Source organism: Pieris brassicae, chromosome 12 (assembly GCF_905147105.1).
Source record: "Pieris brassicae chromosome 12, ilPieBrab1.1, whole genome shotgun sequence".
Lineage (NCBI taxonomy): Eukaryota > Metazoa > Arthropoda > Insecta > Lepidoptera > Pieridae > Pieris > Pieris brassicae.
In genome coordinates, this window is record NC_059676.1 from 10,131,419 (window position 1) to 10,156,571 (window position 25,153).

General features: G+C 36.5%; 1 protein-coding gene across 9 annotated transcripts in view; it reads left to right on the top strand.

Annotated features, from left to right (window-relative positions):
- Positions 1–24,836, top strand: part of LOC123717053 (P protein-like) — a 56,546-nt gene extending 31,710 nt beyond the window's left edge. For all 9 annotated transcript variants that reach the window (XM_045672814.1, XM_045672815.1, XM_045672820.1 and 6 more), the window contains 13 exons: positions 1,188–1,323; positions 5,888–6,042; positions 6,941–7,186; positions 8,815–9,018; positions 10,297–10,412; positions 12,492–12,630; positions 13,826–13,961; positions 15,281–15,483; positions 16,171–16,264; positions 17,083–17,225; positions 17,966–18,076; positions 22,425–22,572; positions 23,101–24,836. In XM_045672814.1, the coding sequence (XP_045528770.1) occupies positions 1,188–1,323; positions 5,888–6,042; positions 6,941–7,186; positions 8,815–9,018; positions 10,297–10,412; positions 12,492–12,630; positions 13,826–13,961; positions 15,281–15,483; positions 16,171–16,264; positions 17,083–17,225; positions 17,966–18,076; positions 22,425–22,572; positions 23,101–23,279 (2,010 nt within the window). In that variant the 3' untranslated portion in view covers positions 23,280–24,836. The remainder of the gene's footprint in view (positions 1–1,187; positions 1,324–5,887; positions 6,043–6,940; positions 7,187–8,814; positions 9,019–10,296; positions 10,413–12,491; positions 12,631–13,825; positions 13,962–15,280; positions 15,484–16,170; positions 16,265–17,082; positions 17,226–17,965; positions 18,077–22,424; positions 22,573–23,100) is intronic.
- The last annotated feature ends 317 nt before the right edge of the window (positions 24,837–25,153 follow it).

Sequence of the window (25,153 nt, forward strand, 5' to 3'; positions counted from 1 at the left end):
TTTAACCTGATTATATAAACAATTAAAATGTCATAAGATACGTGTTTTCTGTTTGTTTGTATTGGAAATGTTTAGTATATAATTTGGTGACACATTTGTAATTATTTAAATGGAAATTAAATATATTAATAATGCCAGGAAAGTGGCCTTCATCTGGAATCTACGAAAAATCATAGATGACTTAACATCAATATTTTATTATAGCCTGTGCTAATCTTCATTTAGGGCATGGGGCAAACATATTTCAGTGTCTGGTTCTTTGACTAATAATAAAAACTTTATTCATAACAAATACGTTGTGACAAAATTCTTCTATTGCTAGTCCCTACGCTAGGAATGTAATGTAACAATTACTCTGTCGTACATAGGACATGTTAAAAACAGTTTTTAAGTAAAAGTAGTTTAAGTGCTACAACTAATCAGACACAAGCCTTATAAGATATTATGCGTAAATGTGTGAGTGTGTGAAGTGGTGTGTATGCGCATGTATTTTAGAGTTTTTATAAGCGTGCGCTGTGTCTGTGTTAGTTTATGGTTCCACAGACTCACGCCAAGATACATAGTAAGACCTCTTTAGATTCGAAATCGAGTACGACTAGTGTAATTTTCACGTGAATTGATGTATCTTCCACATATAAACTAACTAACAGATTTGACTGTCTCAGAATCCATAGATTGGGAAATTGAATTATTATATACTATCATTACTATATATGTCGCATTAAATTAGTTAAATCAAAGTTAATTGAATCTCTAGACAGTTAATTAAATGTCGATATTCAATAATGCTATTTTGATTTAAGTAAAGCAGCGACGTTTAACTATCTGTCTGACCGAAAGCCAGCGAGTTGATTAATAATGTAAAACAAGACTCCGCCATGATTATTTCATTTGTTATTGTTCTTTCGGTAAATGGTTAGGTTAGGTTAGTCTTTTAGCCTAGGAACGTTTAGGAAACTCGTTAAACGTTTCGTTCACTCACTTGTCTGACGGAACTTTAGCGACTTAATCGAATATCGATTTTTAATTAACTGTCTAGAGATTCAATTAACTCTCTGATTTAACTACTCATGAATACTATAACCACTAGCATCTCCTTACCATGCCTTGTCTATGGAATGATAGAAAAGTGAAAGAGAACTCGACTTGGGCTGTTTGTCTAATATTAATATCAATTTGATTTTCAGATGGCCCAGGCTGGTCACTACATCAAAATGTGCTTCCTTCTGGGCTGTTGGACGTTCTTTACACTCGCCTTCCTGATGTACAATGAGAAGGAGCATACTACAAGGCAATCGGCGTTATATCCTGGGGAGACGAAAAGTAAGTTACTGTTATTAAAATAACTTAAAATTACTCACTATTTTTTTTGTAATACGTCCTACTTTAGTTTCGTTTTTTGTTCCCGTTTTAGTTTTGTCTAAATATGCCTTATGTATTGCACTTCTTGCTTACCTTATCTACTTTATCTCACAGTGGCTGCCTGGAAGAGATCGCTCGAAAGCGATAAGGCCGCTAGTTGTTCTTCATTTAATTATATCAATTGTATTATATTTCTGCAACGAAATGTTAATAAATCAATAAATAAAACAAATATAAAGTTATAGTATTTGCTCATTTTGTGTACAAACACAAAGCTTAGCTGTTTTACATACAGTTACACTATAATTTGATAAATTAATTAAAAGTATAAACATAATTTTATGAATAATAAAGACCCGTTACAATATACAGTTTAAATTAGTTCGGATTGATAATTGGATTTGAAACGCTTCACGGGTCTGCCTCCTCCAGCTTTTTCCAACTTTCTCTATCCGTAGCTTACTTTCTCCATTCGCTTCCTGCTAACGCCTGTCTTCTATCCACCTTTCTAGGGTTCCTTCTTCTCCTTCATTCCCTTGGTACTTTCTGTATAACAATAATGTTCTTTGAAACATTTTTAAAATAATTATTATTAAATAAATTTTAATGAAACAAAAAAAAATGAAATATGAATAAATTTCCAGTACAAAGAGGTGTTAGACAGGGTGCTCCGCTATGTCCAAATATATATATATAAACTTCTTATAACACGTAATTAAGGACAATTAACTGAGAAGGGCACTACGGTGGGGTTTTTGAGTCACTATATGGAAAGTCCATGAGCAAAATATATTTTATAGTTGTCTTTAAAGTCCATCTTTTATCTGTGCTCGCTTTATGGGCCTGCCATTGCTATTTCTGTTTTAGGGCACAATGTATCTGTAACTTTTGTTTGTCGTCTTAATTTTTCGCTTTTTGCTTTATGTATCAAAATCAATCAAAATCAAAAGTTTTTATTTCAAATAGGCCTTTGCAGGCTCTTATGAAACGTCTAGTTGCACGGTTCCAAAAAGTGGGTCTCATGGAGAAGAACCGGCAAGAAACTCCATGGACACTCTTTTCAACAATGGTTTAGCTTACAAAGACTCGGTTACAATAGTAATAATCGGCTGAGAAGTTTATATAATGCAAGGTATACAGAGATTCTATACAATGCAAAAGAAAATTGAGTTTTTACTGTTAGTGTAAAATGAGATACACACACTTGCACAGCGCAAATTGCCAGGGAAGCCGCACATGCAGAGATGAATTAGCGCCATACATCTTTATCGTCAACATAGTCTTGGATTTATTTGGTATATGAGATGTACGATACAAATAATATAAGAATTGACCAATTCATATGACTAATAATGTAAAATCTAAAACTCCTTTAAAGACAAATTTACGCGCCATTGTGTGTGCCAGAATATGCGAACTTACTATTGTACCATATTCTTGCAATAAATTATTATCTTTTATTTCAATTGCTTCTATGCTAATTGTTTAGCTTTGACTATTGTATTTATGTACACGGTAGTTTTGTATCAGAATATGTAAGATACAAAACAATTTACTTGAAGTGAAGGGAAAATACTCCTTTTAAAATTTCTTTCAGGGACCAAAACATACTTTAATGATGTTAATTAACGCGACATATTTTAATTGTCAGTATACTCTTCATTATAATAACAATAAAGCTTAACAGTAAGTAACAAAAATACAAAAACGACCCCCACAGGTTTTCTACATTTAGCTTGCTCCAGGCATCGATTTATTTTTAATACAATATCTGCATCCAACTGATCGCTATTCAGCTTTCTATTTCTTAAGTGTTTTTTTCTTTTGTAAAGTCCTAACTGAACGTATTCTAGAAGGATATTATTTAGATTGTTGTAACTTTTGTTTTGTCAAGACTAATTTCAATTCTCTTTCTCTGGAATTTAGATCGTTTTAATGTCATTCTATGTAAAGATTCTCAGAAAATAATAAGTGTCAGACAAGGTGACTCACAAAATGAAAAAATAGTAATAATTTATTGCAAGAATATGCTACACAAAGGTGTACAATAGTAAGTTCGCATATTCTGCCATACAATGGCGAGCAAATTTGTCTTTAATGGAGTTTTATATTTTACACTATAAGTCATATGGATTGGTCAATTCTTGTATTATTTGTATCGTACATATCGTATTAAATGTATATCAACTACAGTGTTTCATGCAAATAATCATTTATTGAATATTTTTTTCCAAAAGTAAGATTTAAAGACGGAAGATCTTTTTAGTTCTTTTGGTAAATTATTGTAAACCTTAATTGCCATACAAAAGGCGTTTTTCCTAAACAGTTATCCTCTCTCTCTCTCTCTCTGACCTGCTCTGCCGAAACAGTTGAGTTTGCAATCTCGTCTTCATTCCTATTTGTCACTTTCCGTCACTAATTATACGCATTTAATAAAATCAACCCTCGTTCTGACACACAAAATAAAACATTACATTGCAGGTGGTAAAGGTAGCTTTTGTTGCTGCATTTGCTAATTTTATAACAAATGTTAAACAAATTTACAGTCCAAATCTGTTATAACGATATCGAAGCGACATAAAAACCGATAGTCGTAGTAGCCGATAACGTTGTTATTAAGTGACAAAGACTTCAGCTGGGACCTTTGATTTTCGTCAATATCTATATATATTAGGTCCTTACATATGAAATTGGCGTTTTGTATGGGAGGAACAAAAAGTCGAATATTTTTAAATATAATATGTATATTTAATTAATCAAAGTATGAACCATTGTTTTCTATGCACTTTTGCCATCTCATAGGTAGTTCATTGATCCCTTTACTAAGAAAACCAGTCGGACTCAATTAAATCTGTGTAGGCGATTTGGACTGACTCTAATCAGAGTTAAATTTTTTCCCTTGCAAGAAGTTGTCCAAATTTCGAAAAAAATGGTAATCTGTTGGAGCAAGGTCCGGGGAGTACGGAGGATGTCTTAGACATTCCAATTGAAGCTCTTCTAATTTGGTAGCCGTCTGTTGTGCAGTGTGTGGTCTAGCGTTGTCGTGAAGTAGCAGTGGCGTGGAGTGATTGACCAGCCTAGGTTGTTTAGCCGCTAGCTTTTCCATCATGGTTTGCAATTGCTGACAATAGACATCAGCCGTAATAGTCTGGCCAGATTTGAGAAAACTCCAATGAACAATACCGGCACTAGTCCACCAAACGCTTACAAGTAACTTTTTTGGGGTTAATTTTCGCTTGGAGCAGGATTTGGCTGGCTGGCCAGGATCCTACCATTGCGCTGAGCGCTTCCTATTATCGTAAAGAATCCATTTTTCATCACAGGTAATGATTCGGTTTAAAATACCTTCATTATTATGCCGGTTCAGTAATGTAACGCAGCAGTCGACGCGCGTTTGCCGGTTTGCTTCAGTCAATTCGTGAGGTACCCACCTTTCAAGCTTTTTAATCTTCTCAATTTGCTTCAAGTGAATTAAAACAGTTTTATCACTAACACCGCAGCCTACAGCTAACTCGGACGTGGTTTTGCCATGGGTTCGCTTCCACAATAGCCTTTAATACTTCATTATCAACTTGGGGCGCAGGCCGTCTGCGGGGCTTGTTCTGCAAGTCGAAATTTCCAGAACGAAAACGTTCGAACCAAAAACGAACTGTGTTTTCTTTTGCAACATGACCGCCATACACATCATTTACCCTTCGAGTCGTTTCCGCAGCACTAGTGCCACGGCGATCAAATTGAATAGTCAAAAAATGTGAGAGCTATAGATCATTAGTACTGATTTTTAATTTGGTTGGCTTCGCGATATTATTTCTTTTATTTTATTTTTGGCACGCAACATAAAATGCATATGTTTTCACGTCATTACATCTGTCAAACAAATCGCGTTAAAAAAAGGATTTAATTTTTGAATTATTAATTAAATATCCCTATCTGAGCAAAATTATTTAAATACATACTAATGGGAAAATATATCAATGAGGCCCACAATTTTTAAATATTTGTCACTTTTCGGTTCCCACTATCCTTTTAGATTATTTTCCAATCAGGTTTGAACGCTAAGTTCGCTTCTTAGTTTGAAGCCCTTTAGCAGACATCCCAGTCGGGGTTTTTTAGTGGGCCACAGAAGAGTGGCCAAAGTTCGTGGAAGCGAAGATACTCTGGTCACCCGAGCTGAACCTCACACATCGTCCTATCATCAGATTTTTTTGCGCCGACTTTAAAATTGGTAGGAACAAAAAACTGCCACATTTCAAATCTTTTTGACAGAACGAAGTCTGTCGGGTCCGCTAGTAATAATATAAATAAAATTCAGATTTCACCAAATCTCAATCTGAATCACATATTTATGTTATTACTCATATATCCATCCAGACTCTATCTTCTTTTTACTTTAGTTTAGTCATATTATAGTATCTCTTCGTATATTTTTTTGTCCGCGTTGGAAGGCGATCACAACACTTCTTTAGTACATATTATAGGCACCAGCCTCTCACAATGATGGTATTGTTATTATTAATTGTTTTAGCATATTCACTCAACGTGTCGAGCAGTGACCTAGAAGTTTACTTAAAACTGAAAGGACCATTTTTGACAGAACAATCTGAAGATAAACTTAATGGAAGCGAATTCAATGAGTCCAATAAATTTGTTGTATGGTTGGAGCAAATGAGTACTGGTATGGTAAGTAATGTTTTCATTAATAGGTAATAGTAGTTATATTTATTCCTTATAGTCTTGAATCCGTGCGAATCCCGGAAGTGAATATATCTTTTTATAAAACAGGGGGCAAACGGGCAGGAGGCTCACCTGGTAGAAGTGAGAATGGCATATTGCCAGAAGCTCGCAATCCGTTGCCGACCTTTTAAATACTTCAGTGGGCAGTTGGTTCCACATAGTGGTGCGCGGCTGTACTGCCTTAGAAAACGCTCATATGTAGAACGACGAACGTCGATGTGAGTCGGGTGGAATTTCAAATAACTCAATCATTACTTGCGCATACGATGAAAGAAAACATCGTAAGGAAACTAGCGCGTAATTCTAAGACCGGAAAATGTGTCGTTAAAAATGGAATTAGATATATTATTTTGCGAAATATATGTATTAATATCTATCAAGCTAATGTTTCGAAACATTAAATTTGTTTGTAATTGATTTTTTAACAAGAATAACTATATACTCAATTAAAATGACAAGACTTATTTGTTTTTTGTGTTGGAAATATTTAGTTGTATACTATTATCGTTGACGCGTTTTTTTAATAAATTACGATGTAGAAATTAAATATTTAAAAAAAAACCATTAATCTGATTAATGGTTCGGATCTGTAATCTATGAAAAATCATAGTTGACTTTACATCTGTGTTTTAAATTTGGCTGTGCTGATCTTCCTTTAGGGCATGGGTCAGACATGTGTGTGTCTGTCTCTTCGATTGCCAAACAGTTATTGCACACATCTCATCTAGATCTGTCTGCAAGTTTAATTATAATTTAATTGTCAGGCTGGTGGGATCAAAACGTCCTTCCTTCTGGGATCTTATATCAAAATAAGTCAGTGATTATATTAACAAAATCTTTACAGGTATCAAAACAATGGCCAATCGTACTCCAAGACGGGGACTTTGACTTTTCAATCGGCGAATCAAGATCGTCCGTACTCAAAATTTCGACGAATAGCAGCGCAGACATTTCATTACGTATGACCTCAACGGCCAATGAGAGCGCGCCATTTACAATTACTTACACAATTGATCCAATCGATGCCGCAACTGGTGTTATTTACGCTTGTATCCTGCTCTGTGGATTGTATGTGCTGATTATTTTTGAGGTAAATTGAAGATAATAGCTTAGAAAGGAAATTGTTTATCAATTTCTAGGGTTAGATTTAAATAAATGATTCAATTTGAATGGCAATTGACTTGCTTTAGATAGTTCCGTGAAGTACCTATATTACCGTAGTTATCAGCTCATACAACACTTCATACAATTTCTATAAATTTCATTTGAGCGTTGTATGTTCTTGTAAACAATTGTGACAATTTTAAATAAAAAAAATGTTAAATAAAATACTTCATAAGAATTAAATTCACGCAATGAAACAATTTTGTTAGTCTTGGAAGTATCTTTGTTTTCGTTTATGTAAACAACTTACGAACAATGGATATCTATGTCAATAATTTACACTTACATGAAGTTCTAATGTAAATGCAAAATAAAACTGACGGTGACGCCATTACTCTAATACGACCTTGGAACCGGATTTGGCAACTTGCAAGTTGGGCTCGCAGCAGACGCTGTTGACGGAGGCGGAATATGGGAAACTGTTACCCTGCCATATACGACCATAGCGCTCAGATATAGTTTTAGTGGATCCTTTCGTCACTTTAATTTTTTTTCGAGCAGTCTCTAAATCGGAAAAGTTTTAGGCATAATATTAACGTGAATTTTCAAAGGTTAACTAATTCAGAAATTTTCTCAATTGAGATGCAACAGTGATGTACTCTGTAACTCCCAATATTCAGTCTTCAAAATTGAGTTTTAACACCGTGTGTTCCGACGTTCCTAGAGATATTTAATTTAAAAATTCAAGAAATTAAATTAATTAATACAACAAAATTTAAGAATTCCGGTGCTGGAAAGGGCACCTCCTCCTTGGTTTTTTAAATCTGTTAAAAAAGTCTGGACAGCTATTGGAGTTCCAGAGTTCCGGCATGTCGGACTTACGTGACTTCATAGAAATTTTTAGTTAAAGATAACAGTCTGTGTATAGAACCTAATTAAAGTAATATCAAAGTTCAGTTATCTTAAACGAGGAAATGAGATAATAATTACATGTGAATAGTGCAATAAAATTATATTTACATACATTTTATTAGCAATTATAATCTTTATTATATTGAATTAAGGCTCAATGTTGATTTGCCATAGGAGATAATCATTTTACGATTCATTTGATTGGCATAGCACTAAATATACAAACAGTACTGCTAATTAGGTAACTAGGTAAATTAAGAATAAACATTAAAATCCCATAAAACATACACGAGCTTATAGTTGTGCAGATCTTGATGCACAGATTGAAAGAAACTATGACCCTGCCTGTCCACAGCGAATAAATGGGGCTGTTGGGTTTTAGGTCCATTGCACCTTACCTAAAAGAACCAGCCCTTTTCCAGGTGCGGGAGTCTGTAAATGAATTCCCTAACAAAGAAAGGTTGTAACACTGAACGATCAGCAAAGTTGCGGTGACAGTAGCCGTTGTTGTATTTGAAATAGTGATTAGTAAGCCCAATTTCATCCTATTCCAATCATTCAGAATAAACATCGTTGAAATTTCTGGATTCTATTCCCGAAAAAACAATAATTGTTTTGAGAGACAGCAACCACATCGCAAGTTCAAAATTTATTATCAATATAGTTCTTCTAGTTAAGACTTAGTCTTTATTCAATTTTCAGATTATTAACCGAACAATGGCAGCTATTATCATAGCCACAGCTGCGCTTGGTGTGATATCAATACTCGGTGAAAGACCGAGTCTGCCAGAGCTGATTTCGTGGCTGGATGTGGAGACCCTGCTGCTACTCTTCAGCATGATGATTCTGGTTGCGATAATGGCGGAAACTGGCATGTTTGACTTCTTGGCTGTTTATACATTTGAGGTGTGATACTATATTCATTTATTTACAAAAGCTTGCCGTCTCTGGGCACACTGATACATAGGTACATAAGGAACTACAATGTGACAAGCACTTAGATATAACAAACACGAAGAGAAAGAAATACATATATTCGTAAATTATAAACTATATAACAATAGATATAGAAGACCTGGCCTAACGTTTATCAGAATGCTTAATCTGGATCTCGGGGAGTTAGGGCCAAAACGAGTACTTCTAAAAGGAGAATTTCTTAAATATCTGGTAACAGGAACATTGTTGGGCCTAACCTATTTTTGATTAAAGTTGTGTCCGTATTTTCTTTATATATAAGCGGGTTTTTTTTCTTTCATTCTCTCTATATAGAGAAAGAAAAGATCGAAATACATAACCGTATATTAAACGAGACATCAAAGCGTGGGAGACTTATTTACTTATAGATAAGTTTATGTACAGAGTATAAAGATATCTCTAATGTTAATTGTTATTTAATTAATAGATAGGGATGTCAGTCCAGTGACGAGTGATTTTAATTATAGAATTTAAATTTTCACAAACGCTAAGTAAGCTCTTAGAACAAGCCACAATTTAACAGGCAACTTATAAAATGTGTTTATTAATTATCACAATGCATTTCGGTGTGTAAGATCTGAACCCTATTAAGTGAAATACCTATGCTCAGGGTTGTAAGCTTTAAATTTATAACACTGGTTTTTCGGCAGCTCGCTACAAGTAATATTTTCTTATTATTAGGATATTTCAATTATACAATTGGAAAATACAAAAAAATCAAATCAATGGCGCTACATCCTTTATAGGTCTGGGTCTCAGATTTCTATATCGGCTTCATGAACTTTTGTTACTCTAATAGGCAAGTAGCTGATTAGCATTCTGAGCTTGACGCATGCCGTCGACTGTTTGGGTCTAAGGCAAGCCGATTTCCTCACGATCTTTTTCTTAACCGTTCGAGCAAATTTTAAATAGGCACATAGAAATACACTCCATTGGTGCACAGCAGGGAATCCAACCTACGACCTCAGCGATGAGAGTCGCACGCTGAAGCCCCTGCTCTTGGGAAAAGGCAAAATGCCGCTTAATATGTCATGATTTTGTCGTAAGTTCTGGCAAGTTTTAATTGGAAACACCGCTAAATAAAAAATGTTTCTAATCTGTTCAACTGCCAGGAGTTGATTTTTATATACCTTTTTCGGGAAGGCTCACCCCCAATCGAATTCCTACTTGCGATTTAACCTTGTTCAAAGTTATGATAATATGTTACAGGTAACCAAAGGCAAGCTATGGCCACTTATCACAGTTCTGTGTGCCATCACGGCTCTACTGTCAACATTTCTAGATAACGTCACCACTGTATTGCTCATGACACCTGTAACTATCAGGTATTATAATCTAATGATACACAGGCACGCTACAAACTTTTATGGGTCCTTGCAACTGTTTCATTTCATAGACAAAGAGTTCCTTCTAAGTCCTCTATGTGTCGTTAACAAAAACTCAATGGTGTACAATGTTTTTAGGTCTGGGCCTCAGATTTCTGATCATTAATGTAATAGGCAAGTAGGTTAGCCCTCTGTGCCTGACGTACGCCGTCGATTTCTGGGTCTAAGGCAAGCCGGTTTCTTTCACCGTTTGAGCGAATGTTAAATGCGCACATAGAAAGGAAGTCTATTGTTGCACAGGGGATCGAACGTACGACCTCAGGCAAGTGGTTTCTAGTAGACAAACCTCACGATAATTGCCTTCACTGTATTAGTTAATTGTGTACAAAAAGGAATGGGAAGTTATTAATTGGACATCAAATAAATAATCGCACATCAATATTTTTTCAGCATTTATATGCTTTTTTACATCAATTAAAAGACACTACCAATAAACTAAATGTTTAACAAAACAAGTACAGCAGATAATTCTAAAATATACATCAGCATGATATTATTTTTTTCCTTGTAATGCGATACAAATAAATTTATTAAAGTACAAAAATACTACATGCTTATCATAAATACTGACTGCACAGCAAATTAACCAGAGCGCATGTAGATAATACGCGTCGTCATACCAAAATAACTATCCAAGTAGCATATATATTATTAAGCACCACAAAACCTGCTCATCATATTTATCGTAATTTCTAAGAAGACATGCTCGGCAAATTGAATAATATTATAGTCCAGTGACAAACATTGCACTAGAGTCATTCAATAGAGGTATAAAAGACCTTTGTCTAGATTTCTTTCAGTCGCAACAAACAAACATGGTCAAAGAATGGTCGAAAAATCATAAACCAAAGACACTTATAACTGTACCTCCGATAGAAATGAAAGACTGGACTCTTGCGTATCAATCAATGGGCGAAACTTCACAAAAATGTCAAATTCTTAGAATCTGATCCCTAACTAAATACTTAGTATTAAGCTTAATAGCAAGTAACATCCCACTTAATCAAGATTGGGAAACTTTTGATGGATACAAAGAAAGCTTAAAGAAGAAGCTACAGAAAGCTTTCACGTATTAGAGACTTGCCTTGCCACCAAACAAACCGCCTGGATGAACGGAAAATGCATTTTTTTAAAGAATTATATGTGCAAGCTTATCATCGGTCTTGCGATCCGACTCAAGTACGTGGCACCACCTGCAGAAGCTAAAAATGTAGCTATTGGGCAAAAAGGAAGCGTGGGCGCCCCACGAAAGCAAGACACGCCTGAAAAATCTAGTTGTATCTAAAAAAAAATTATGATCTCATTATGTCGTACTTAATAATTAATAAGATAATAAAAGAATAACATGCTGTTTTATTTAGAAAAACTGCTGTAAGTAATACACAAATAGAAGCTTAATTTAAAAAGCATTGGTAAAAAAACTTTGCTTTAAGTTAAATAGCCGTACGCCGCGAACATAAATTGTAGTTTATTTAGTAATATTTTGAGTTGAGTAGTTTGCTGTGCAATCATTAATTTTGATGGGAATTCGGATTATTATTGCATACATGTATGATTTTTTGATTTGCGTTTCAATGGTCCAGTAGTAAGACCGTATGATTAAATGCCAGACTGACACGATGATTATTCATATTTGATATCCATTATTAAAAATTAAAACAAAAATCAGTTGACAAAAATACACCGTCAATTTTGCCTTATAATGTGTTATAAGCATCAGGTGTCTTAGGAAAAGGCGTTGCGCGTATCTCCAAAAATATCGACATTTTTATGTGTTCGCAGTTACAACAGTCAGAACTCACAAAAGTGATATTGTTTAAATGTATATATATCGCAGCCTAGATTCATTTGCCGTTCAATTAACAGTCCAGCCTTTTAACTAAACAGCGCCGTTTAACTAACGGCCTGAAAGATTCAGTAGCGTTTGTTACAACATTTAATAAACTGGCTTAATGATTAGTAATATTGTGTCATTTCTATCTCTGCCAAAACATTAAAATAATTTTAATCTATTTTCAGACTATGTGAGGTGATGGATATGGATCCTGTGCCAATATTAATGTCGATGGTGCTCTTCAGTAACATTGGAGGTACGGCCACTCCAGTAGGAGACCCACCGAATGTTATTATAGCATCGAATCGGGCAGTAGTGCAAGCAGTAAGTGCTATTATATGTTAGAACAGTGTTTCTCAGCGTGAGGCCCACGCCCCACAGGGGGGGAAATTTTATAATAATAATCGTTTATTTATCAAGATAGTGGTACAGTGGTTAGATCGATCAATAATAAATATCCGCACAATCAGCCATATATGCATGCAAATGTCATATAAAAATTTACAATGTCTTAATTGTTAATCGAAATCAGTTGGATATAATACAACGTGAAGACTTTTGCCTGAAGCTAATATAAATTGGAACCTGATAGATAATTTCTGTGCAGCAAGCATCAAGCGCAAGGATCTCACTAAATGATTATAGAAAAATCTTTATTAAATTCAGTTATTTTGAAAATTAACTTCTTCTAGTAATGTCTTAGTAAAACCTAAATATTAAATTCCTTAACTGACTTTTTTAGTATTAAAGATTATGTATGTGAATTTTAGGTAGGTTTAGTTGGGGCGGGGCACAAAAATGGTTGGGAAACATTGCGTTAGAAGGTAACTTTTATTAAAAAAAACTCATGAGATGAAAGCTTAGAAATTAAAGGAAGCCATTCACCTAAATGTGTTTCAGCCCCTTCCTCTTGATTCTAAGGAGTTCCATCCAGGAGTCTATTGTGATTTGGCAGGAGGTTCTATATAGTTCGTAACTTCGTGGTTTTCTGTGGCAAATATTATCCTAAACATAATCTTAGGCATAATGTAAGCTTAACCCGCTTGAGAGCTTTACTATGTATTTATTTATTTCGTAACTCTACAGCTAACAAAAAAATATTTATAAAAACAAACAATTACACTAAAAATATAGCCAAAGATGAAATACATAATATTTACAAAAAGGTTTACATATTTACAAAAGGAAAAATCATTCAATACATTTAATTAAGTAATACGTGAAGGTGTGTATGTGGGGTGTGCTCATGATGCAGGTGATACAGCGCTATGCATATTCTTAATACTCATTTTAACCATATCCCGCGATAACTTAAACACGTCAAGGCTTAAATATTGGTCGTTGTATGTCCGGACTGCGCGATACAAAACGGAGTTTTTGCATAATTGATGTTGATATGTTTATTGTTGATGGGTTGATAGATCGCCATGTATATATGACGAAATATATCTTTTAATTTTAGCTCAAAAAACGAATTGCCTTGGAGTCATGTACATTGAATATTTTTAACTTTTTGCAGGGTATCAACTTCACGAACTTCACGATGCATATGACGCTAGGTATTTTATTGGTCTGCGTACAAACGTACTTTCAGCTCCGCTTCATCTACAGGGACACAAGTAAACTCAGACTAAATGTTCCAAGGGACATACAAGGTGAGAACTGATTATGAATCTTGAAGAACTGGTTTTGTGTAGTAGCAGGTTAGTTTACCAACATCTTTGATGGACAGGTCAATTCAGGGTTTTGTTTATTTATATATAGCATCATTCTATATTTGTCAGGTCAAGTGTCAAGTGTTTTACTTGGGGATTAATAGAAGAAGTTCAAAGATAACAGGCAATTACCGCGTAATAATTATTTCTCGTCGCGCACCATCACTGAGGAACCAGTTGCTCAGTTGAAGTATTTCGGAACCATTAACCACTTAGGGTCCTCGTGCCCGTTTGCCCACTGTTATATCAAAAATATGAAGAACACATAAGAAGTCTAACTTCTTTATGACATTATTTTTCGAAAAATGATCTACAATATGCAACTTTACAGAAATTGGTTGAATAAAGTTAAATTAGATAAAGTTTATCAAAAGGATTTTATTATCGTAGACATGAATACAAATAATGCCTTTATTTCATTTTACCTTATTACTAATAAGAATTTTATTAATTGTAATAGAATTATTACTATCATTGTTATCGTTATTATATATTTTTCTTATTAATCGTGTATACCGAAAAATGTGACGCAATTTTTTTACCAACGCCGATTAAGAAGTTTGACTTCAAAAACATTCTAAGAATTAAAATTAGAAAAAATTCCCGCGCCGACTCCATTTTTTTACGAGCCATAAAATGTTGGTCTCTCATACTAAATCACCGATATACCAATTCTTTTTTATCAATAGATGTTTCAAATTCACATTAAGTGAAATAAATCTTATAAAATGAATGTCTCGTAACAAATCATAATCGACCATAATGCCAAATAATCACAACCGTGCGTGGTAAGCCGTCACAATTGCTAGCAGTGCCGGGAGAGAGACAAAGAGAACGTTTACTTAGGGAAGCAACATTTACATCTTCTATACCCTCAATATTATGTTTGGTTTATTTAATTTCCCTTTGTCTGAATTCACAGGAATGTAATTATTGAAAAAAAATTTTTTTTTTGTTTTGTTTATAAACTCTTTTGTAAAAATGCGCGAAAAGTGTGCGCGAATTCTGGCAACTTTTTATAAATTTTTGATGATTTCTGTAAAACAGATGTACACGGCAAAATAAAGTGGTTGGCATGGCAAGATTTTTACTTGTTTAAATTAAATAGAGTTACAACTATCAAGACCACGTCAGACAATTAGAAGGTAAATTTCTTTAGGTGCCCGAGACAAATGAGTGTGATTGGTCTTCATTTAATTTTAGTATTAATAAGTTGTCTATTGCGTTTGTATTAATTTGATGTATTCTATAATCTTTAGATTTACGCCACCAAATATCTATATGGCGACGGGCGATAGAATCTCTTCCTCACCTAAGCAAAGACACGCACGTGGTTAGAGAAAGACTTGAAAGAAAGATGCGGAAATTGAACGCTCAACTGGAGGTGATGGTAAAAGAGAGCAGTAAGAGAGTCTGCCCCAAGGATACCTTCCACACAACCCTCACGCAGCTTAAGGATAAGGTAATTAGGTTACCCTTGCAAAATAGACGGAGAAAGATAGAAAATTCAGGAATATTTAATAAATTTATGAATAAAAAAAAACAAAAAATGTGTAGTGTACACACGTAAGAGGTGAAACTTCTTTATGACCTTATTTTTTGAAAAATGATCTACTATATGCAAATTTACAGAAATTGGTTAAATAAAGTTAAATTAAATAAAGTTTATCACAAGGCTTTTATTATCATAGACGTGAATACAAATAATACAATTATTTAATTTTACCTTATTACTACTAAGATTATTACAGAATTTCATTAATTGTAATAGAATTATTACTATCATTATTATCGTTATTATATATTTTTGTTATTAATGGCTTCGAATCTGTTCGAATCAACCGTGGTAGTAACAAGAAAAAAATGGCGCGTAACCGAAAAATGTGACGGTAGATTATCACTTCAATAAATCGTTTATTTACAAGTAAAGTTACCCATAGTGTGACACACGCCGACAACGTTTTGAGCCTAAGGTTTTCTTACGATGTTTCCTTTCGAGCGTGTGTTGCACATAGAAAGGAAGCCTATTGGTACAGACGGGGATCGAAAGTACGACCTCAGGGATGAGATACGCACGCTGAATACCAGGGCCAACACTGCTGTCTTAGTAGATTATAGAGAGATAAGTTGTATTTCTTTTGTTTTTCAGTACAAAATTCGTGACATGCCACTTCTGCTGAAGGCAACGTTTGCCATCACGTTCGTCGTTGTTGTCTTCTTCCTGCACTCGTTACCAGAACTAAGTAAGTCTATATTAACTTGTTATAAGAAGTGAGGGTCGAGGCCCTACTTCCTTTTTCTATATAGTTAAAAGCGGACCCAACAGACGTTGTACGGCATGACATTTCAGGCGATTAGAATATTAAACAAAGTATAAAAGTACCGACTGTAGCGCCATCTGCCGGACTGATTTGTGAATCTAAACCATCCACCTAATTGTATGTAAATCATTCAAATCAGTTCAGCCGTTTAAGTGGAGTGCAGTAATTATATAATAATAGTAGAATTATATAAATAAAGATATTACTATTGTTTACTATTTATTTAAACAAGCTAACATAATTTATATATAACAAAAAACGGATACTGAAGATATAGTCAAAGATACACGTATACAGTAAACAGGTTAACTTAGTAATACCCAATTTGGCTGTCATGTGTTAAAGGGAATGAACGTGAAGTTGTGTATGTGGGGTGTGCTCATGATGGAGGTGATTTTGCGCTATGGATATTATTAATACTCATTTTAACCATATTCCGCGACAGCTCAAACACGTCAAGGTGTATTGGTCATAGTATATCCGGGCTGAGGGATACAAAATTGAGGTTTTTGCATAGTTGGTGTTGATGTGAGGAACGTGAAACAAACCACGATAACACTATCCTACTTGGAAATAAAGAAATTACATTAAATTATCAATACCTTTTTAAGCTTTTTACCAAATAACTAATCAATGTTAAATTCATTCCCGATGACTTCTGTCAACTCCGAATGCTGTTAGCGCCATCTTGTATATTAAATAAACACACTAGACTAGCTTAAGATTTATGTATTTCACAGACAGAGTGTCCCTAGGCTGGACAGCACTCCTTGGTGCCATATTGCTTCTCACGCTGGCAGATCGCGAGGACCTGGAGCCTATACTGCATAGAGTTGAATGGTCCACGCTTCTGTTCTTTGCTGCTCTGTTTGTGCTGATGGAGGTATGGGTGTGGGAATTCAGCCATTTCATTTGACATTTGTATCTTACCAAGAGTTCAGAGGGAGTTTCCGTTAAAATAAAAACTAAACTTTCCTCGGTTCAGTTTACATTTCTAGGAATTACTAACAAAGTTCTAACAATAAAACAGAGACACGGCTGCCGCCGATTTTATTCCTATCCCCAGAGATCAAACCTGAAACCGCATGTACATTAGAACTTACAATAATAATAATCAATGGTGTTACTACCTTTTTAGGCCTGGGCCTCAGATTTCGGTATCTCTTTCGTGATCATTTGTTAATCTAATAGGCAAGTAGGTGATCAGCATTCTGTGCCTGACGCACGCCGTCGACTTTTTGGGTCTAAAGCAAGCCGGTTTCCTCACGATGTTTTCCTTCACTGTTCGGACGAATTTTAAATGTGCACAAGAAAGAAAGTCCATTGGTGCACGTCCGGGGATCGAACCTACGACCTCAGGGATGAGAGTCGCATTCTGAGGCCAGCACTGCTCTTAGATACTCAACACACTTACCACTATAAAATTATTTACTTCCTAGCATTTTGTTTTATATTTTTCTGTTTATATATTGTCTTGAATGTGATATATATGTAAATAGGTGTCGCGTTGAGTTATTTGTAACGGCAGATAAATATTTTGTATTTCCTTGCTCTTAATATCTGAAAATTGTACTAACACGTGTATCCATATATTTTTGTATGTATAACTATATATTTTTTCAGGCGTTGTCAAAGCTGGGACTTATAGAGTTTATCGGAGGTTTGACGGAAGCTCTCATTCTGAAAGTTGATGAAGGATCACGACTGGCAGTTGCATTGATTCTACTCCTATGGGTAAGACTTATTTATTTGTTTTAACGTACATCACATCATTATTGACTTTGGCAAGTCAATATATTTCTTAGAATATTTTGTATGTGCGGAATAAAGATACCTTTAAAAATAATAGTAGCCTCCATAATTATAGTACTAGTAATAAAGACAAAATTAGCGCACCAACCACAAGGCTGGATAAAACGAGTAATTATTTCCAAGTTAATTGTATACGTTTTTTCAACAAAATCCCTAGTGAGATACAAGTTTTGTCAATAAATAAATTTAAATCGTACATTAAAGTAAAACTGCTTGCTAAGGCGTATGAATAAATGAATATTTAAACCACCCTAGTGCTTGGATATAAATTGCTCTAGTATACAGAGGTAACACGACTGAATCTCTCAGCTGCACTTCCGGACTCTGGGGCGATCGTCAACATCCTCTACTGTTTTAATATAAAATGGTCGTACTAGAATTCGTGTATGCGGTGATGTTAGTTATTTTTGACTATGTATTTGCGTGTTGTTCCCACGAGAATGTAAGTGCGTGCGTGCCTCCTGCTGATGTCATGTGGAACATGGTGTGATGGTTGCAGCTCCTTCCAAACGTTGTGAATACAAAATGTTGGCGTCGGGACGTGACGACCCCATCGCCCACTGGTGAAATAACCTGTAACAGAGGTTATTTCACCAGCGCAATCCGTCAATCCCTTCCTAGTGGGAGTGCCATGCTGTTGCCTCCTGGCTTAAGCCAAACGGGCAGGCACGACCGGGGCAGTACCACTGTCTTTCAGAAAACCGGCGTAAAGTGATACAAAAGGTTCGCCTTCTTGTACTCGCGTTTCGTGCGGTGAGCAAGATTCCCGGAGACCACCCCCCCCCGCCCCTCTACAAGAAATATGAAGGTGCAGAAGAAACAGAATCTACCCCAGGGGGGTACCACACGCGCTTGCGGTGGTGGACGCACAGGCTGCCCTTCGTATTCTGGGGGGGCAATTCTGCGCTCTTTAAAAAAAAAAATTATCGGTCTCGGGGCAAACGGAGCAATCCAACAAAGGCACCCCCATCCACACTCGCCGTGGACTTCACAAATATTAGGGGGCTCAACTCCAACATCCACGCTGTCCACTATCATTTAGAGACTGCGAAGCCGGCCTTGCTCTTTCTTACCGAGACTCAGATTTCCTCCCCGGCTGATACTTCTTACCTCTCCTACCCGGGGTACAAATTGGAACATTCATTTGTGCTGCGGGCTGGAGTTTGCGTGTACGTCAGAGAGGATATCTGTTCTCGTCGCCTCGGGACGCTTGAAGGAAGGGACCTATCTAACCTCTGGCTGCGTGTAGACGGCGATGACCATCCGCGATTCTACGCATGCCTGTATAGGTCCCATAGCGGAAATACCGAAACTGACCGACTCATTGAGCACATCCAAATGGCTACAGATTCCCTGCTCGAAGGGATTCCAACCGCTGAAATCGTGATACTTGGCGATTTTAACGCCCACCATGCCGATTGGCTCGGCTCTGAAATCACCGATGACGCGGGAAGATCCTTTCACGACTTTGCTTTAGCCTACGACTTGACGCAAATGGTCCCTGCGATTACGCGAATACTAGATGTGGATAGTCATAAACCTTCTTTGTTGGACCTTCTGCTGACTTTACATCCGGAGACCTACCAAGTCTCTGTTGACCCGCCATTGGGTTCATCAGATCATTGTGTAGTACGGAGCATTGTGCCGCTCACGCGCCCTTTACGGCCTAGCTTTGCGGGCTGTCGCCGTGTGTGGCACTGTGTGGATGTCTCTTTGCGTCGAACTCAACTTTGGATGATCAGGGAAAGGAACCACCGACATTATTGCGGTGTGATACTACGATGCCTGAAGTTACATTCCGGCAACGTGCTATCCGTAAACATTTATTTTCCCTGGACATCCATAAGTCGAGCGGGCCTGATGGCATCTCCCCAATTGTGCTGCGTACTTGTGCTCCTGAGTTGGCTCCGGTCCTAACGCGCCTTTTCCGGTACCTTTTCTCCCTCAACACTGTTCCGAAGTGCTGGAAGACAGCTTTGATACATCCGATCCCTAAAAAAGGCGATCGCTCTGATCCGTCCAACTATCGCCCAATCGCAATAACCTCCTTGTTCTCCAAAATAATGGAAACCATTATTAACGGTCAGCTCTAGAGGTATCTAGAGGGCAGCCAGCTGATTAGCGATTCTCAGTACGGCTTTCGTCGTGGTCGCTCAGCTGGTGACCTCCTTGTATACCTTACACATAGGTGGGCAGAGGCAATTGAGTCCAAGGGGGAGGCGCTGGCGGTAAGTTTGGACATAGCGAAAGCCTTCGATCGGGTGTGGCATAGAGCACTGCTCTCGAAGCTTCCAGACTATGGGCTCCCCGATAAATTATGCTCCCCGATATATTATCTCGGACTGGGGTAGACTAAATCTAGTCCAATTTAACCCCAAGAAGACACAAGTATGCGCGTTTTCCCCTAAAAAACTCCCTTTGTCGCTACTCCCCTCTTTGAAGGCACTCTCCTTAAAGCCTCAGCTAACATCGGAATATTGGGCGTTGACATATCGAATAACGTCCAGTTTCGCGGTCATTTGGAAGGGAAGGCTAAATTAGCCTCCAAAAAGCTTGGTGTGCTCAGCAAGGCGAGACGGTACTTCACTCCGGGCCGCCGCTTGCAACTCTATAAAGCGCAAATTCGGCCCCACATGGAATACTGTTCTCACCTCTGGGCGGGAGCTCCCCAGTACCAGCTCGTTCCACTAGAATCCGTATTCAACGAAGAGCGGTTCGAATCGTCGACGACCAATCACTTTCCGTGCGGCTTGATCCCTTGGCGTTGCGTAGAGATGTTGGGTCCCTCTGCATCTTCTACCGCATTTACCATGGGGAGTGTTCAGAAGAGTTGTTCAGTCTAATACCCACAGCTGAGTTTCATTATCGGACGTCAAGGCAAAATACAAAATACCATCCGTATCACCTCGACGTCCGTCGTTCCACAACTGAGCGTTTTCTAAGGCAGTTTTTGCCGCGCACCACCACTATGTGGAACCAGCTGCCCAGTGAAGTATTTCCGAACCAATTCGACTTAGGGTCCTTCAAGAAAAGAGCGTACCAATTCTTGAAAGGCCGGCAACGCACTTGCGAGCCTTCTGGCAATGTGAGTGTCCATGGGCGGCGGTATCGTTTCACATCAGGTGAGCCTCTTGCCCGTTTGCCTGCTATTACATAAAAAAAAATGTCATGTCAGTTCTTCTCTTCCGTTCTATGCCCTTTATTTGAGAACTGGCAGTGAATGTAAAATTAGAAGCATTTAGTGTACATTTATTTTTTGTTGACGTTCATAAGTGTACATTATGTTAACTATGTGAATAAATGATTTTTGACTTTGATAATATATAATCTATTTTTGTCGGTGTATTATGTCGGTGTCGGTTACAATTATAATAATAATACAGCCTTTATATTCCGAAACTCTGAGATCTGTGATCTTTAATATATTTTCACTACAGTATATCTCGAAGTTCGGTGTAACTCTTGGCAAAGGCCTCGTCTTGTGCTTTCCACTGTTCTCTATGCTCTGCCTCTCTACTCAAATAGTAACTTACTGTTAATTGGAGTTGTATAAGTAGGTTAGAGTTGTATAGTTATACTTCCAATATTCGTTTAGTAATTTTTTGCTTAACAGTTTAGATTATGTACCCAATAGGTGCTTAACAACGCTATTTTTAATGGTTCAGCTCACTACTGAATATCAACCTGGGTAAATATGAATTTAATGGAATAATAATAAATTTGAATGGAATTGCGTAAGAAGGCTAGCTTGTATTACTTCATAATATATAATATTAGACACAAAATGATTATTTAAATCAAGTTCAATAACATTCTCTGGAATCGCAAAACATGCTTCATTAGTCAAACTTCACGTCACTTGGAATTTAAGTCCAATTCGACTTAGGCTTTCTTCAAGAAACGAACGTACCAATACTTAAAAGGCTGGCAAAGCACTTTGCAAGTGCTTTGCCAGCCTTTTAAGCCAGCCTTCTGACTATCACTGGCACATCAGATGAACCAAATAGGCGATATTTTGAATTTAAAAAAACCTGAGAATTTAAAAAATCCAATCATAGCGTTGGAATCGCTGATATCAATCAACTCATGTTCAATGCGCGACTATCGAACGGATCAGGGAATTCCCCCTCGCTTGTTTTCAGTCGCGTGTGCGACTGATACGACTTCACCGTAATAATAATCCCCCACAAATTCACGATCTGCCCATGCTCCATCTTTGAATCTTACTCCATGTGCCGGTTCTCTTATGATATTCTCCACCTTGTTCCAGGTATCAGGTGTGTCATCAGCGTTTGTTGATAACATACCACTAACAACAATGATGGTACGAGTTGTGACCACTTTAGGATCCAATCCGACGCTGAATCTGCCCATACAGCCTCTCATCTGGGCTTTGTCGTTTGGCGCCTGTTTGGGAGGTAAGTTTGACGAAACTTAAAAGATGATCTGCTTGACCGTGTCGAAAGCATAAGCTCTATGAGAAAATGAAATAACGTTTCGTTGGATTATTGGAAACGGAAAAACGAGTCGTTTATCATTGGTTCGGGATGTAGATGACTAATTATAATCAATACACGATATTTTGACTCCTGTTTTAAGTTAATGTAATGTAAAGTTAATACTAAAATGAAATTGGGAAAAACATCTCCATTATGTATTGTGGACGTCTGTTCATACTTTATTATGTAACCTTAGGATACATTTTGATTTAGGGGGAAACAAAGGGAATGTAACCTCGAGTCGACCAACGTCTGATCCACTGACTAATTCTGTTTATAATCAGTTCTTTACTTGTTCTTCTGATACGAACTACAAACATTACCATTTTGCCGGAAATGAAACGCGAGACTTCCGAGTAATATTACACTCACTCCAGCGTTTTTCAATCAACAAGTTTGGCTATAGTTAGGCTACGGTAGATATTTAAAAGTGTGGTATAATTTCAGGAAACGGGACACTAATCGGCGCAAGCGCGAATGTAGTGTGCGCAGGTGTGGCCGAGCAACACGGATACAAAATTTCATTCGTACAATTCTTCAAGATCGGATTTCCGGTTATGATAGGCCATCTAATTGTCGCTACTGCTTATTTACTTTTGTGTCATTGTGTTTTTACTTGGCACTAAGAAATTACACTTTATTGATTCAAGCGCGATTAAATTATGATTGTTATAAATCGTGTTCGAATGTGGTAGAGTGTATATTCTTGTGTTCAATAATTTTAAATTAACGGCTCAGATATTTTTTGATATTAAATATTATTTTATAAAAAAATTTAGAGAGGTGGGGGCGCTGTTGTGACGCCGAAATGTCACATGACTTCATCAATGGAAAACAAGTGTATGGGTTGAACTTAGAAAAATCTTTTACTTTTAAACAAGATGCCTTCGACAACGATTATAACGGTCATGAGATTTTTCGATATCATTTTTATAGTTGTCTTTAGCCTCAAAATAGGCTTCAGTTTCGGTACCTGATTACCTCTTGATCAGTGCAAAATTTCTGTCATGCGAGCTTCTCATGAGGAAAATAAAAGCGGGGGGGGGCAAATCTGGAGATTAAGGTGGACGTGGTAGCAATTAGAAGCTCAATTCCAAGAATTTCTCCATCGTTTTCATTGATTTGATGAAACAGCACTTTCTTCTTCTTCAAATCTGTCCGATACCTTATATAGTTTTATAATTTAAAATAAAAATTCAAATATTTGAACAGAAATTTACAAAGCATGCGTCAATACATGCTTCTGTTTTTCATAGAAATAGTCGAGGAGGATTATTTGAGGCTTTTAACAATTTGTCAAACAGATAGCATGGTTCATGTGCAATCAAATACAATGACATATTATGGCCTTAATTTTTCTCAGCTAACCTTCATTCCTTTGCCTCGTGACCGAAACGTATAAATAAAATAGCCTATAATTTCGGTCCACAACATATTCAGAATTATCTTTTCTCATCGATTGTAATTTAGCAACAAACATGATTAAAGATAAAATTGATATAAAATACAGTATTTTTATAGAACAATACCTACAGTTAGAAATTGTACCTTAAATGACTGTGATAGATTAGAATAGTTGGTTTTAAAAACCGAGAATGTGAGACAAAACACAACAATACCGCGTTTTGCTTTATTGTGATTTATCAAATACGCGCTAACATTTTTGGCGTTGCGTAGTGGGGTCACTATATATCTCCTACCACATTTACTATGGAGTGTGTTCAGAGGAGTTGTTCGGGTTAACTGGGGCTGAGTTTCATCATCGGACGTCGAGGAATACGAAATTCTACCCTTATCACCTTGATGTCCGACGTTCCACAACTTAGCGTTAGGCTGTTTCTGCCGTGAACCACTACTATGTGGAACCAGCTGCCCACTGAAGTATTTCCGAACCAATTTTACGTATTAAGAAATAGGAACGCACTCGTAAGCCCTCTGTCATTGAGGGCAGCGGTATCACTTAACATAAGGAACGGCCCGTTTACCCCTTTTTCGATAAAAAAAAATTCATCATTAATTACCCATCATTATATTACGTTTGATTCGAGGCCTCCTTGACAGTGTAATGCAATAAGAGGCCATAAACAATAAACGCCTCCGATTACCTTTCGGCGGTTTCAGAACTAAATTGGTAGTAAGATTTAGATATGTTTTTTAAATTATTGTAATTAAAAATTAAGGTCTTATATAAGCCTTTATATAATTTAATGTTGTGCTAATATTTAGGTTAATTTTTATTGTGATTCATTTAGATTAATTATTTATGTTCAGTATTTATATAAACGCCATTTTTTACATTATAAAATCGACATTCCCTTACTATTTGTAAATAATCCTTATTTATGTAAACAAATAATTCACTTCGTCCATTAATAACGTCTATTGTCAAATTATTTGATTTCTAAAAAGAGCAACTCAGTCTATATTTAGTCAAGGGCAAGATACAAAAACGAAACTAAGCACTAGTTCGGTACGTCAAATATGTTATGACATTAGCACT